This window comes from Lissotriton vulgaris, unplaced genomic scaffold (genome assembly GCF_964263255.1).
Source record: "Lissotriton vulgaris unplaced genomic scaffold, aLisVul1.2 SCAFFOLD_919, whole genome shotgun sequence".
NCBI classification, from domain to species: Eukaryota; Metazoa; Chordata; class Amphibia; order Caudata; family Salamandridae; genus Lissotriton; species Lissotriton vulgaris.
Window position 1 is genome coordinate 369,728 of NW_028251383.1, and position 17,287 is coordinate 387,014.

Sequence of the window (17,287 nt, forward strand, 5' to 3'; positions counted from 1 at the left end):
CTTATGCCAAAGGCAGAAATGGAACTGGTCCAATCACTTTTGTCCACAGATTGAGAAATTAAAAAAATATGTCAATAAAGCTGTTTCTGCTTATCTCAGAGATTATAGGATGGGGTCCATTTACAACAACAATCTGCGTTTTAATATGGATGGCATCTACAGGAGAGATGGTATACACAGACTCTGCATAGGTACTTACTTTTAGGTACCAAAATCGCCCAATAAACACAAGGGCTCTTTTTAGAGCCACCTAAGATCCAAACAAATAAGCTAGATTTATATTAAAAAAAGATTTTTTTGCTTGGAGTCACGCACCCAACACGTTCCCACCAGGGGGCCGCGCTGAGCGTCGCGACTCCAAATTTTTCCAAAAACAAATCTACTAATTTCTATTCGCCCCGGGGAACCCATCCCCCGGGGCCTATACACAACAATGGGGACCGTGGGGGGAGCCCCAATGACCTCACGGTCCTGCCGGCTCCCAGCATCCTCCGGGAGCCGGCATTGCTTTTCCACATGGGGAGCTGCTGACATGCAGCTCCCCGTGTGAAAAAGCAATTCTGCTTTGGATTTTGAAAGAGAGAGCAGGTTTTCCTACTCTCTCTTCCAAAATCCAAAGCAGAGTTTGCTACGGTAGGGCGTGAGATGTGCTCACGCCCTACCGTCCCATTTAAAAAACAAGTCCTCGGGGGTGGTGGTCCCTGGGGCTGGTGGGCTGTGTGCATATTTTTAGAACCCACCCCCGGGCCCCGCCCATATGTTTTTCTCATGCCCCCGGGACTTGGCCCACCCAGGGGCAAAATCATAACGAAGCGCGGGAGCCTGCGCTTTGTTTTTGTTTTTCATTTTGCACCTGGATCCGCGCACCCAGCGCGTATTTTGGCGTTTTTGTAAAAAAAAATGCTTTTTTGGGCCCTGGAGGTCCTTGTGGGACCCCCTAAACAGGCCTACGAGGTCAGAGTGTTTTAACCCTACCCCCTTTTCTTGTTTTGTGCCTTTATTTTACTGTTTACTTGTGCCTCACTTCTACCAAGGCACAAAAAGGCTGCCAATAGTTCCTGCTTTGGAGTGTTGACAGCCAATTACAACGCAGCTCGTGATCGGCAGGGTGCGCGGATCCTAATCTGCAGGGTGCGCGGATCCTGAATGCCTCTAGATATCGATATTTTTTTAATTTTATTTTCTCAGCAAATACTGAACGGATTTATACCATTTAACAAAAAGAGTTCTTTCTGAACCAAGGACTAGCTTTTTGCCAAATTTGGTGTAATTCCGTTCAGCAGTTCAGGCTGTTGCGCGGCTAAAGTTTCCTATGGGAAACATACACACATGTGTGTGTTTATATATATGTTTATAGTTATTTATAGTATTAAATAATACTTACATTTGTGTAATTTACATAATGTTAATGTTATATGTTAAAATATTTAAAATTTACCATTTTAAACTATTAAAAAATATGTTTATAGACAATAATAATGTACAACAATATTTTTAAAAATATTTATGTACTTACCATTTTAAGGGTAGGGAAGCAATATTTTTGTGATCAATATTTTAGATTCAATATTTATGTATCTTGATATTGTTAGAATTGATATTCTGTCAGAGAGCGAAAAACAGGGCTGCTTCCCCCTCTGTTGCTAAATGGTATGGTGCAACCTCTGGGCTTTGGTTGAAAGCTGATTGCTCCTAAGGGACTGGAAAGGCAGAAAATTCCCTATAGCGTTTCACTCTCAGTGCCCCTACAACAGGATATTACCATTGATAATAGACAGCCTTCATTCCTCGTGACATGCAGCTTGACCCATAAGCAGAGGGGGTATTGCATGATACAACAATGCATACATTAGCCATGCATGCCTATACAATGCGGCCTGAACCACGGCCATATCTTTACCATGCATGCCTTTGCCACGCATGCCTTTACTGCAAAGTGCGTTGCAAAGACATAATTGTAAAGGGATATGCGTGGTAAATATCACCACCCAACCCCCGCCCGAAGTCATAAAACCCAATACCCTAGCCTTGCGGTCCACCATGCCCCAGCCCTAAAAACTACCCCGACTCTGCACTCTGAGCCCTATAACCTGGCCCCCTGCCAAACAAACGACATCGGCCCCAGTCTCCGCTCGAGCCCTAAAACCAGGCCCCCAGCTTTAAAAACTACACTGACCCCGCCCCCCCACCCTGATCCCTATAACCCACCCCAGCCCTAAAAACAACCCGATCAGCCCAAAACTCTGCCACAGCCCCACTTACCAAGCCATGTCCCGGTCCTCCCTCTCCTTGTCAATCCGCTCCGCATCTCGACCGCTGACTGTCTTAACCAAGCATTTGTGTGGTTAAGGCATATGCGTGATTGAGGCAAGCGTTAATCCACTTGTGTTGAAACAGCATGTGTGGCTCAGCCCGCGTTGTAAATGTCATTTCCCCTGTTACTGATATCCATGGTGTGTTTGGCTGTTGTGGAGCATTACCTGAGGCACATATACTCCTTTGAGGATCATCTCCTGCTGAGTTATAAGAAGGATAGGCGTATATAAAAATGGCATTTGGTTGATTATTAAGTCTTCCATTTTTGTAACATTAACCACTGGCATAAGGTTTCAAAAGTACCGTAAGCCATGCAAAGTGACTAATAAATGTTACATGCTTTAGTATAATACCTTGCACAATGAAATGTCGATTATTAGTGCGGTGTTATAATGGAGCATTTAATTTGAGGTAAAATGTATGTAAAGAAATGACATTACTGTGTACACTGCTGCCTCCCCCAATTCTGCTTAATGATTGAGGAACACAACATAGATTGATTCATGGTGTTTTCTGTCCCGGTTCTGTATCTTTTGTTCTGTTAGGTAGATAAGTAATTCACTGAATGCTGCATAGTAATAGTTAGAGCCTAATGCATTATGATTTACAATGGTTGGGGTAGAAAAGAAAAGGCTACATATAACAATGAAATGTAATGACTAATTATGTCTTCAGCAATACATGTGCTGTAACATAAATGTAATTGATCATCATTATACAAAATATGTAAATCTAGGAAACCATATTGTTTTTTTTAAAAAAGGCTGAGATATGGCAGATGCCAGTGGGTATAGCCATACAGTAGAGGATCACCAATTCAAGTGAACTGCTTTTCAGTTATCATCATCGGCACTGAGGAAGATAGAGGAGTTGATGAAACATCTCCGGAAGGGAAAGTAGTCTCTAATGCAACTATCAGGTGAACCATGTTCTCTGCAGACACCACCTCCAAGGAGATGAACACCAGGGTCCTCCTCATAATCCACACCAGGTTATGGGCAACTGCCTTTAAGATGGACATGAACCATCACTTAATCAGTGCTTCTTTTATTGGGTAGAATCTGTTCCACCCTTAAGCTAATTCCAGGCTGACACCAAATACCACTACATCGCCACGCAATGATTCAAGACCACCCATTACTTTTGCAGGAGGAAGTGCGGGTCCTCCTGACAGAAAACGCCATAGAAGCCCTTGAAGATGATCAAAATGGAAAATGCAATCCTACTGTTCTGCAAAGGGTATCACATTGTTCCCCTAGACATGAAGGATGCATACTTCCATATCCCCATTCATCCAGCACCCCTCTACTTTCTGTGCTTCATGGTAAGGGGGCAAATTAAAAGTACTCCTCTTCGGGGTCACAAGGTCTCATAGGAATTTCAGCAAGTGTCTAGTGATGGAGGCTGTGCACCTGCCCGTAAATGCTATTCATGTGTTTACCTACCTAGATGATGTGCTGGTAAAGAGCAGCAGCTGAGAACAGTTCCCAACGTACACTGATACCACCATGTCTTTATGGCACAGGCTAGATTACCATCATCAAGATAGCTTTGTTCTGGCATCGCAGGAGCGGGTAGTTAGGCAGGGAACAGCTTGGACACCTCCAGGAGGGCAGCGGGTTGATCCGCATGGTAACACCAACCTAAGTGTTTTATCCTGGAATGTAAACAGACTAGGGAATCGTATCAAGCGCAGCCTTGTGCTTCAATACTTGTATCAACACTCCCCGAGTATTGTACTGATTCAGGAGACGCATCTCAAGGGCCGAAATATCGAGCACTGGATAGATATGGCTACAGATTGATAGCGCACGTGGGATATACTTTGGGCTTCTGTGGAGTTGGAGTCCGGGTTAAGAACACGATACCACTAGTGGTGGATAAAGTGTTACACAACCCCAGGGGTAGATTTGTGGCTCTCGCAGGGAGTTGGGATGGATGGGCCCTTAATCTACTCTCTACTCTCATGTTACATCCTGCCACTGGCGCGCACTGAGGCATTCCTGGCACTGGGAACCTTCCTGGTAGTCCTCCATCCGGGTGTGTTGGTGCTGGGAGGGTACATGATTTCTGTTATGGATTCGAGATAAGTTAGAGACACTGTGAAAGTGAGAGTCAGGGGGGTGGAACCACTGCTTGCATTTACAGAGGCGTTTGGACTGATAGATCTTTGGAGAATATACAACCTGTGGATCCGGCAATACACCTTCTATTCTGCCACTCATGCCAGTTATTCACGATTAGATCATATACTGACGCATCGAGGGGGTGAGGTGTGGTTCACTAGTGCTAGAATTGGACCTCAGGGTATATCTGACCACTCCCTGGTGGGAATAACGATGAGAGGCCCGATCCGCCAATATACTTTGCCATCCAGATTGAATGCCTGGTTTTTCCAGAATAAAGAAAATGCCCTGAAGGTTAAGGAATGGGTGCAACTTTACTTCCAGGAGAATAATGGGTCTGTAGAGAAGACGGGTACTCTCTGGAAAGCCTTTAAGCCGGTGATGAGGGTATATGTTTAAACATGCATAAGGGCAGAAAATAAGGAAAATAAATTGCGCTGGGACAAGTTGGAGACTGTCAGGGACTTCCCGGAACTATGCGGGGAACACAGTCAGGGACTTGGGCAAGGACTGGGAACTGGGTAGAAAAACATACACAGAAAGAGGAGTACAGTACTGCCCAGGAAAATACAAGAAGTCAGAGGAGAAAAGAGATACAAACGGGAAGCCTGCACAAAGAAACAAGACGGCTAAGACTCAGAAAGGAAGGGCACTCATGAGGCAATTTAGCATTCAGAAAAACGACACCCAGGACAAGTGTTCAAGACATATATATGAAACAACATTAACAATAAAGGGGAGTGTGGGGTAAAACACTCATGAGCTCCACATGGTAAGACTGAAGCTCAGTAAGTTTCTCACCCACAATTGCTGTTACAAATACTGACAGTAAATACCCACATGTAGGATATGCATGCAAAGGCAGGGTCTGTGGAGCTTATACCTATGGTGATGTTATAAATGTAACTCAAACGCAATACTCACAGTGAACAAGAAACACCACCTAGGTAGTCAGCAGACCCCACGGATCCTGGCGACCAAACAGGAACACACAAGGCAGTAACAGCAAGGGGGTAGAACTAAACACAAGCACAATAGACAAGTAGCTAGCAAGGAGGAGTGCTTAACAGGAAATGAAGGAAATCACAGGGCACACTTGGCAGAAAGCTGGTAACAAACATTCAAGGTAACAGAAGCAACACAGCAGAATAGAAAGACCGAAAAACCAGAACTGGAACCAAGGAAATGGAAAGAAAGGCTGGGACTGGAAAAGGATATGCAGAAGGGGAAGCTACAAGGGTATACTAGAATAGTGCAGGTTAAGGAATCAAGAAAACAAAATAGCATTGAAGGCAGTGCTGGGGCAGGAACAAGAATTAAGCTAAGGCTCAAGAGTCAAGGTAGCAGTGCAGGCAGTCCTGGTTCAGGAACAGGGAACTACTAAAGCTTCAAGGAGTCAAGGTAGCACTGCAGGCAGTGCTAGTTCAGGGACAGGGAAATTACTAGAGCTCAGGAGTCAAGGTAGCACTGCAGGTAGTACTGGCTCAATGAAACAGAACATAGCTACAGCTCAGGAAACAAGGAGTCAAGAGAGCACTGCAAGCAGTGCAAATCAGGAACAAGAAAATAGCTGAAGCCCAGAAACAGGAACAAAGAATAACTATAGCCCAGGAACTCAGGAAACAAGAGCACTGCAGGCAGTGCTAATTCAGGTACAAGGAATAGCTATAGCTCAGGAACTCAGGAAACAAGGTAACACTGCAAGCCGTGCTAATTCAGAAGAAGGGAAACTGCTGCAGTTCAGAACACTGAATACTAAGGCTCAGGGGTCAAGGTAGCATGCAGGCAGTGCTAATTCAGCAACAAGGAAAATAGCAGCAGGTCAGGAACAAGGCATAACTAAAGCTCAGGTAATACTGTAAACAAGGATAGCAAGGATAGCAAAATCTCAGGGAGCACTGAAAAACAAGGATCTGTCTCACCGGTAAACAGCTACAATGTCCAACCTTGGCCTAAAGGGAGCTGGGGCTTATAAGAACTCACAGTAATCACATGCAGCAGGTGTGAGCAGGCTAGCAGCAGCCAGCCACAGGTGAGCTGAATTTCTCCACCCATCCTTGGTTTGCAGGGGTGGAGACCAAGCAGTGGAGTATTAGAGGATGATGATTGGATAGAGGCTACACCAGTACACTAATGTTTAAATTAGGGCGCATTCTCAACGAGGAGTGTCAGAGGGGGTGCACACAGAAGTTAACATTTTTTCATATCCTTTGTGACTGCCCAATAATTCGGAAATACTGGACGAAGGTGCTCCGTATTACGTCAGAAGTGTTGGAGCAGGAAGTCCCCTTGGATGCTAGATGGCATATATTGTGTATGTCTGGGGAACTGATTTGGCCCAAATATCAAATAATCTGGCTACAAGTGGCTGCAATGGTTGGCAAGAGAAAAATTGCAGAGGCATGGGGGGCGATTCACCCACCTAAAGTTTCCCAGTGGAAAAAAGACATGGATTGGTACTGTGCGGCGGAAAAGACAAACTATGAAAGCCGGGGATGCCCCAAGAAATGGGGAAAGATCTGGTAGCGGTGAGAAGATTATAGGAGGTTGGGGAGGTATTGACTAGCTAGGTGGGGAGGGCGCCGGGCTGGGTGTGATCTGACCGTTAGACTCCAAAGGAACTATTAATGTAACCTCGGGGTTTTGAATAATAGAATGTGTATGTCATTGAAAAAGTATTTTACCCATTGAAAGAGTATGATCATGTTTATGAAAGCTGACTGCTGTTTAATAAAAAGAAGTTTAAAAAAAAAAGATAGCTTTATCCGGCTAAAAAAGTCATAAAAGCACATACAGATAAAAACAAATAGGTTACAAGAAAACTCCACAATACAAAAGTTAAGATCTGAGTTAAAATCTAAATTAGTGCATGTGTGCCAAAAAAGCAAACAGTTCAATCTTTTCAAGAGTTATATTAGAACAAGGCTAAAGAAAAACACGTTGATTGTAATCGATCACATGTGCCAGATTTAGGCTTAGATGAGCCCCACTTAACCTAGTTTGACCCCTTATTCATGTTGGATAGTAGGTGGTTTCATTGAGGACAATTGCTAGCACTCGTTAATTTAGAGCAAATCTGCCACATCCACCTCAAAAACTTGGCCACTGGGATTGCATACCTGCGAGATTAATCGGAGCATAGAATTCGCAAGGCTACGTTATGTGATTGTGTGCCCAGATTCTTACAGAGCCAGGCCAGCCGAACATTTGCGTACTCGCGTAAGCAGGACAGGCAAAGAGCACATGGGAATATGACTCACCTTGTTTAATGCAGCCAGGGCCTTTATTATCCCAGTTGGGATACCAATTGGATGAGAAAGACTTCAATAGCTAGGTGCCAGATCTAAATTAGAAGTACAGTTTCCGATCCAAAGGCTTTGTTATTTTACCCCAGTAATGCTCTTGGCTCGGGCATGGTTTGATTTGAAGGAAGAGCCTCGTAAGTTAGGAGGGGTCGTGGGATCTAAATTCTTCTTGAACTACCATTTCCCAATAAAATTCTTTAAGAGTATTTCTTTAAGGGAATGTTGAGGTAGAGGGCAGATCCCACAAGTGCGATAGACCCATTTTTATAAACTATGTCTCTCAGATCTCAAAGCCAGCTGTTTTAGTGAAATTGATGCAAATGAATAACATCCCTTAAGCCCTCTGTATATACTTACAATTCCTGTGTAACCCATAGTCTTCACCAGTATGGAATTGGGCGAGGCTTAGCATAGTCCTTTAGAGCTTTCCTATCCAGATCATTCCTTAGGGGGAGGGTGCGTGTGCTCTGCGGGAGGCTAGTAATTGCGCGTAAAAACGAGTTCTCTGCTAGTGTGAGCTGATTCAGGTTTTCTAAGCTCCACAGTTCTGCCCAGTAAAGGACTGAGCTCACCACTTTACTATCGTAAATTTGAAGATACGGGCTAATGGGCTTTGTCAAAGAGGTTTTAACTTCCTTTCTAAGAGTGCCAGCAAGCTGTTGATGCTTTAATGCCATAACTTCAATATGACGCTTCCACCTCATATCCTTGCGAAGTTTGATGCCCAGATAGACAAAAGCATCCATCTGCTCCAGGGCGAACCCATCCATCATTATTTACCACCTGAAAGATCTGTGCTGGTTAAATGCCCTAAGTTTTGTCTTTGCTGCATTGATTTTAAGGCCTCTCAAAAGACAAAACTCTTCGTAGCGGTTAAGGGCACGTTGTAATCCACTGGGTGTTTTGGAGATTATCAGCGTGTCATCCGCAAACATGAGAGTAGGAATTTTCCTTCCAGCTAAAGCAGGGTCATCAGTATGATTGGCATCAAGGAAGTTTGAAACACGATTTTAAAAAGAGAGAATGGAGTGGGTGCTAGCACACATCCCTGACAAACGTCCTTTATGCACATAAAAAGGATCATGTTTCCTGCTGCCCCCCACCAGATTTGTGCATAATTGTCCTCATGGAGGTGGGCAATTAGGGAGTGTAGATATAGAGGCAACCACATCTCCTTTAGGACCTCTCACAATTTGTTCCTAGATACCACGTCTAAGGCGGATTTAGGATCGACAAAAGCAGCGTGCATGCTGCCCTTTGCCGAAAGTAACTATACTCCAGTGGATAATAACAAAGTGGAACACTTAATCTATGGTGCTAATGTGGGCCTTAAAGCCTGCCTGTAGAGGGTGGATAGAGCAGCATTGTTGTAAATTCAGTCCTGGACCTTGGTCAAAACAAGCCTAGCCGCCACTTTCTGTATGCAATCTAAAAGGCTTATTGGCCTATAGTTACCAGGCAAGGATTTGTCTCCCTTTTTTGTAGACGGGTATTCTCTCCGCCCTGGCTAAGTGTGCAGAATTGGTGCTCTTTGGGCTATGGCATTAGCAAATAGAAGTATGTAAGTAAACCATTTGGGCTTGTCATGCAAGAAAATGACTGCAGGAATGCAATCTATGCCCATTCCCTGCCTCCATTGAAGTCCGACCAACATCTACCTCGTAGAAAACCATAGCAGAGGAGAAATGGTGGATCAAGGCTGGTACCCCATCATCAACTTCTTCTTCTGAATATTGAGCAGCAAAAGAATTGACCCACGCATCGGGTTCAACATAGTTATCCAGTGGCTGTGTTAATCTTCCCCTGCCCCATTTAATCACATTCCAAAACCATTTTGAGTTTTTACTATCACTGGCGGGCTTTAATTCCTTCCATCTGTCCTCATCCCAGGATTTTTTGGTGCTATGAATGGCTTTCTTGTATATTAACCTAGCAGTTCTCACCCTGTTCCCACAACCTGATTTAATTTCCTCACCAAGAGTTTTACGTGCACTTCTGCACTCATGGTTATACCATTGATATTTAGGCAGGGTATACTTCATCCTGGACTTGCTCTGTTTTTGAAAGTGGCAGCGTATCTTTGAAAACAATGGGTTATGCATCTCTGTGAATTTTATGGCTGATTCAGGGTTAAGATGGCGTGTCTCCATCAATTTAGTTGTTCTTTCAAGCTCACTGCTTACATAGATTGGTGTTTCTGGACATGTTAGGATTTTAGGCCATTTAACTTGGTGCCTATTGTTAGAGACTAAGAGATCACTCACTGTAAGTGAAGTAGCCGGTGCCACCGGTACACTAAGATCCTTAAGTCTAAACAATGATCACTCTCTATGCGTGCATATATGGTCATATCCTCAAAGTTGTACCATACATTCAAGCTGACTAGGAGATACTCAATACGGCTGGAATGGTAGCCATTATTGAAGGTATCTGAACCTTGTCTGTCCAAGATGGATCGGCCATTTGCTGCCCTAAGGCCATGCTCCAGACACAGTGCTTTTAGTTGGGTTGCGGCCTCTGTCCATCGTTTAATCGGGTTTAATTCCAATGCTGGGACTCCCCAGTATTCATCCTCTTCCCTCGTTAGGTCATTGTCTTTATTATCGAGTGGTTCAAAAGTGGTTTTAATATCACCAACAACTACAATGCCAGAATCCCAAGGGAGGGTATCTAACAGTTTACACAATCAATGTCAGAAGATGCATCTCATGCCACAGCAGATCCTTTTCTAGGAGCTTTCCTAAACTTATGATAGAAAAAAGCTCACCCAAATCAAGGGACACAGATGCCTTTCCAACGGGTGCTGTCCTGTTTATTGACATCATGTGCTGTCACAGTGAGGCCATAAATTAAACAGTTGGGAGTTGGGCATCATGGATAGCCATAGTGCTGCATTCAAGATTACACATGCAAGCACTATTTAACAGGACAGTTGTCATATGGGGATGGGCAATTGAAAAATGTAGGGCTAGTAGGGCCTAGAACCCAACACAGTTGTGGATTAAAAATTATTTGTTGGTGGTCAGGCCATTCCTTAATCCAGTAACACAGGTAATCATTACCATGGATGCCTCATTCATAGATTGGGGAACTCATCTCACTCATTTGACTATTCATGGAACCTGGACAAAAGAGCAAAAGCAATCTTGATACAACCCATTGATACACTCAGCACTCAGGTCATTTCTTCCTTTCATAAGAGCCAAAAAAGTACTCACTAAAGGCAATTAACTTGACAGCGATGTACTACATCCAGAAGCAACAGAGGGTTTGTTTGTCCCTGCTGTCAGTATTAACCCCGTCTATGCTGATGGCGGCCCCCGTCCGTCATGCCATGTGGTGGGCGTGTGCTGATGACGGCTGGGGGCCGTCATGAACCCGCCCACTCATTAAAAGTGCCGCACAGGCTCAGAATCGCGGCCGCGCCCAAGGGGTTAAGCCGAAAGATTTGTCATTGGGCCACTGGGAATAGCATTCTGCTGCTAGTGGAGCATCTCCCAGAAGTGGACAATGATTTTGCGGACCTGTTAAGCAGGATGCATTAACAAGCCGAATAATGAAAAATGATGGACTCTTCAATACTACTCGAGTAATTTCTGACAGTCAGCTTGAAAATGTGTCTTTCAACCATTTTACTACTTAACACATGTTGTGGGTCCCACTTATAATATTTTGGGTAACAGCGTGTTATCTTAGATTTTGTGAGCACCACAGTCCACCCTAAGATTCGTACATCGGAAGTCTTTGCTTTTTGTTTTCCAAATAATCAATGCACACCTTTTGGAGATATGCAGCTAGTTGGTTCATTGTTACTTTTGGATTGTGTAGTATTTGCTACTGCTATATTATTAAAAGTGTTTTCGTATTTTTGAAAGATAAACTGGACATTGAAGTTATTGTGTCCATTGGTTGATTGTTGAGTGCTGAGCTCTGAATCCCCACTCTACCACCCTTGCCTGAAGCCATTTCCGTTTTCAATGCGGTAGATATATTATAATTCTAGGTCAGCAGTTATATTTAAATTATCTTTGCTCTTCTATTGTGTTTACAAGTTCTACCTAGGCTTACAACAATTATCTTTTACATGAGGAGAGGGTACTAACTATAACGTTTTTTGTGATAATAAAATCCTTGCTCCAACCATGTTCATGCTGGTTACACCTCCATAACATAATTTTTTCTCTATCTTGTCAAAAAAGGGTGTTTCAGAGCTGTTAAGATTAGCAGATGTTTCTGTTGAAACTATTATAGCCACAACCAGGTTGGAAATGCCTGACGAAAGGGGCTCTTTGTCTGTTTCAGTTTTCTGGGATATAAAAACTAACCCTAAACACTGCTGGATCTTTCTTTTCCCCAGATGTGGACGAATGTTCCTTGTCTTTCCATCACATACCACCTCCGTGCCGGCATCTGTGCACAAACACCTTCGGTAGCTACCTCTGCTCCTGCCACCAGGGAAACCAGCTGGCACCAGATGGGCACTCCTGTGAAGGTATGTGAGTACCTGCCACCTTCATGGTTGCAGACGCCTAGGATCTGCGGTTTGACAACCATTTCTTTCCATGCATCCTGCCTTGCTGCTGCCGCATACCCGCATTCTCCTCTTTCTGCCTCCTTATAGGTATTGTGTTTGTGAACATGCAATAACAATAACCAAATCAGATAATAACACTCATATTACTAATTCTATCACTAAAACTAGTACATCATTCGCAATATTGATGATTTAAGCGATTTAAAAAAGAGTAGTAAGAGTAATATTGAAACATTTACCACAGTTATAATAACATTAATAGCAGCAATGACAATGATAGCATTACTAATGCTAGTACTCGTACAGCACTGATATTACGGTTACAACTTCTGCTAATTAATAATATACAAATGCAGCAAGAATAATTACTAAATGTTTATATAGCACTTAACATCTACTTTTACTCAAGGCACTAATATTGCAGTTGTACAGCTCACTAGAGTTCACATAATGGACCTCGAAATACTAATGCGGCCAATTGAGAATTATATGTGCTTGTGTTGGGGGGGAGTAACTTGTTGGGTTAAATAACCAGAATTGGCTTTGCTAAATAGGCTTGGCTAGGTAAGAAATGATTGTGATAATGAGACAGGATGACAGGCATTTTCAGAAATCACTGTATAACAAAGACTTCACACACAAACCTTGGTAACAGTTAATGTCTGCTTTAAGATAACCGCAATCCTTGGCACCAATTCATTGGTCAGCATTAAGGGTTTGCTAGAAGCCAGTAAATATGGTTTTGTGAGCACCAGGGCTCCTCTGTCCTGAGAATGGTTTCTGTTTTTTGTTTAAATTGATTTATTGATTTCCAGTGCATCAAACACAGTACAATATAACAAATTAGGACCCCGAGGGCAACCCTATAAACCATTACTCTACCACCCTTCTGCACTATTGAGCAAGTTATGCGAGCTACCAGGTGATACGTGTGTCCATGAAAGCAAGTAGTGGGAAGCCCTCGGTCAGGTGTGCGTCCAGATACCCCATAAACAAACAAAATCCCCCCCAGTACCCAACCCCCCATCCCACCCCTCCGGTGTGTTGCTTCTCTCCTCTTGATGGTGAATAGGTATCTTGCTTCTGTGGGCTCTAACTTGGGGGACGTCCCTCCTGTCAGGCTCATCTGTGAGTCGCAGCAACCTGAGGTATTTCGGGCATGTGAGTTCCTTGAATTCCCCAGCTAGCAATGCAAGGAGGGCTGCCAAACCGTGATAAAGGAGTCCGAGGCTTGAGTTAAGTTCGCCTGGATCCGCTCCATACCCAGAATATACCAGAGCCTGTGAAGCCAGCCCGTGTGTGTAGGTCTCCGTGTGGTGCCCCCATAGCGAGAGAATATGATGTGCCGTCGCCCAACCGCCAATCACATCTGACGCCCCCTATTCGTTTTAAGTGGAAACGTCAAGGCGTTTGGGAGGCCCAATAGTGTATAGGCGGGGAAACGGGGGATATCCGTCGCAAAATGTATGTCTATGTCATCCAGTACTTCCTTCCAATAGTCCGTTTCCTCCTCACATTCCCACAACAAGTGAGTCAGCGTCCCCACTTTACCGCAACCTCTCTAGCATGCGGAGCTGCGCTTCAGATTACCCTGATGCAGCCTAGCCGGCGTCAGATACCAGTACTATGCGATCTTAACTGCAGACTCCCTACTTGCCACATTTCTGCCGGTGTGATGAGCTCTATGATAGATATTACGCCACTCTTTATGTATGTATGTATGTATGTATGTATAGGCATTTATATTCCCAGCGCTTCTGGCCAGCAGAGCGTAAGGTAGATAGGGGCGGGCTTAACATTTTATATAGGTCTGTAATCGCCTGCCTTTTTCCTGATGAGCCATTTCTCATATGTTGTGAGATGTCGGCTCACATGAGGCAGCATGTCTCGTTGTGTTTACCAATGATGAATCAGGAAGTATTGAAACCGGTGCGGCGCTATCAGAGTGTACATCTCCTTCAAGGTATCAAGCTGGATAAAGCCTTCCAAGTCAAACAGGTGTCCAGCTGATTTGCATTCCGAGACTCGTCATGGGCCAAACTCACGAGGCTCCATCCCGGGGGAAACGCCGGGTTGTCAAACAGGGGCGTAATAGGTGAGGGGAAAGTAGTGAGGCCTCTGTGGTTCAGGAAGGGGACCTTCCAGCACGACATTTGGGCCATCGCTCGGTCCTGGAAAAGCCACCGCTTTTCCGACTCAGGACGATTCCACTCTAGGAGGTACCGAAGCTGCGTCGCTTGGAAGTAACAAAAAAGGTCAGGGACGCCCAAGCCACCCTCCGTAGGAGCCCATCTAGCCAAATCCCTGCGAAGCCGCGGACACTTACCCGCCCAAACGAACTGCCGTATGGCGTCCTGCATTTTCTGAAGCATCCCTATCGGTGGAGTCACTGGAATGGTTTGGAACACGTAGATGGCCTTGGGCAGCAGGGAAATTTTAATCGCCGCCACTCGCCCCAGCCAGGATAATGACAGCTGCTGCCATCTCTTTAGATCCCCCTGAATTTGCGCAAAGAGTGTCGCGTAGTTGTGATCGACTGTTTGTGCTTTGCTAGGCATCAAGATAATCCCCAGATATGGCAGTGACATCCGGGATAAGAGTCCCCCAAATTGTCCCTGGCCTTCAGCAGATCTGCAGGCGTTACGGCCCAGAGAAAGAATCAAAGATTTCCCTATATTCATTTTAAACCCCGAGATCTTCCCAAAGGCCTCCATTTCAGTGAGGAAAGCAGGCACGGAGCGCTTGGGGTTGTCAACCGCCGCCAGTATGTCATCAGCATAGAAGATGATGGTGTGGGGCTCACCTCCAAATGTGATACCAGAGATATCCGGGTTATCTCAAATTTTTTGCGCAAATGGTTTGATGTAGAGCGCAAACAATAGGGGTGATAGTGGGCACCCTTGCCTGGTGCCCTGCCGGATATCAAAGGGCTGTGAGCCGATGCCATTAACCCGAATTGTCGCTTGAGGGGAGTTGTAGCAGCTAGCGACCCATGCGCGGAATCGCTCCCTAATGCCAAAGCGCGCCAGAGTCTTGTCCAGGTATTCCCAGTCCACCCTGTCGAACACCTGCTCGGCGTCGACAGATAAGAGAGCCGCATCTGAATTGTTAAAGTGGGCTTTATCTATAAGGTGTAGTATACGTTTGGTATTATCGCTGCACTGCCGAGTGGGAATGAAACCCGATTGATTGGGTTCTATAATGCCCGGCAGGCATGGTCCAAGACTCGCCGCCAGGACTTCCGGAAGATTTTAAGATCCAGGTTGAGCAAGGAAATGGGCCGGTATACGGCGCACTGTGAGGTGTCCTTGCCTGGTTTGGGCAGGAATATAATATCCACAGCCAGCATATCAGCTGGAATGGAGCCCAGCCCCTGGAATGAATTAAACAGTTTGGTGAGAACTGGCGCCAATAGTGGGCAGAAGGCTTTATAAAAGCCGGCGGAAAATCCATCTGGCCCAGGAGCTTTCAGTGGCTTTAGGCGTGCTATCGCAGATACCACTTCTTCCGTCCGTATCGGAGCATCCAGGGAAAGCGCGCTAGCTCTGTTAAGAGCTGTAGCCGCTGCCTCCATGAGGTAAGCCTCCCATTCCTCGGGGACTGAAGGGGGGTCTGCGGCGTAAAGCGAGGCATAAAATGCCCGAAACGTGTCTGCTATCTGTTCGTCTTCAGTAAGCATTTGCCCCCCTTAGCCCTGTATGTTGGAGATTTTAGATCTTTGGACCCGAGTCCTAAGTTTACTGGCCAACAGGCGCCCCGTCTTATCCCCTCCCACATAATATGTTTGTCTTAAGCGTAAGGCTGCATGTTCTGCGCGATCAAGGTCAAGGCTCGCAAGCTACGCCCTATCTGCCTTTAGCTGTCGTCAAATCCTGGGGGCCCCGTTTCGGCTATGTACCCGTTCCAGTTCTAACACCTGCGCCGATAGGGCCTGTCTTCTGTTCTTGTGTTCTTTAGCCTCCGCTGCAGCAATTGCTATGAGATCACCGCGTACTACGGCCTTAAGCGCCCCCCAAACCGCCATCACTGGAACATCTGCGGTGTCATTAAGACTCAAGTAATCCGAGATACATTTGTGTAATTGCTGTGTGACCCCTTTGTGCTGCAACAAGGTCTCTCAGAGGTGCTACCTGCCTCTATGTGCTTTCGTACGAGGAATCGACAAGGGAAGTGTGACCGCGTCATGGTCGGAGAGTGCGACCGGGATGATGTCTGTGTCTGTTACTGAGGCAGCTAAGTCGGGGCTATGAGCTCTATGATAGATATTAAGCCACTCTTTATCTGTGAGGGTCCTTCCTTTCTCCAATTCCCAGCGCTTCTGGCCAGCAGAGCGTAAGGTAGATAGGGGCGGGCTTAACATTTTATATAGATCTGTAATCGCCTGCCTTTTACGTGATGAGCCATTTCTCATATGTTGTGAAATGTCGGGTCACATGAGGCAGCATGTCTTGTTGTGTTTACCAATGACGAATCTGGAAGTATTGAAACCGGTGCGGCACTATCAGAGTGTACATCTCCTTCAAGGTATCAAGCTGGATAAAGACTTCCAAGTCAAACAGGTGTCCAGCTGACTTGCATTCCGAGACTCGCCATGGGCCAAACGCATGAGGCTCCATCCCGGGGGGAAATGCTGGGTTGTCAAACAGGGGCGTAATAGGTGAGGGGAAAGTAGTGAGGCCTCTGTTGACCGCTACAGAGTCCCACACCTTAAGTAGCGAATGAGTAATAGGTGACTTTTTGACATAAGACGGTCTGTTGGAGTGGTTCAGGAAGGGGAACCTTCCAGAGCGACATTTGGGCCATCGCTCAGTCCTGGAAAAGCCAACGCTTTTCCGACTCAGGACGATTCCACTCCAGGAGGTACCGAAGCTGCATCGCTTGGAAGTAACAAAAAAGGTCAGGGACGCCCATGCCACCCTCCGTAGGAGCCCATCTAGCCAAATCCCTGCAAAGCCGCGGACACTTACCCACCCAAACGAACTGCCGTATGGCGTCCTGCATTTTCT

General features: G+C 45.4%; 1 protein-coding gene across 1 annotated transcript in view; it reads left to right on the top strand.

Moving 5' to 3' along the window:
• The window catches only part of LOC147662925 (uncharacterized), a 468,727-nt gene that overhangs the window by 314,842 nt on the left and 136,598 nt on the right, over positions 1-17,287 (top strand). Inside the window, exon 12 of the mRNA XM_086950793.1 lies at positions 12,105-12,239. Within this exon, the coding sequence (XP_086806919.1) occupies positions 12,105-12,239 (135 nt within the window). The remainder of the gene's footprint in view (positions 1-12,104; positions 12,240-17,287) is intronic.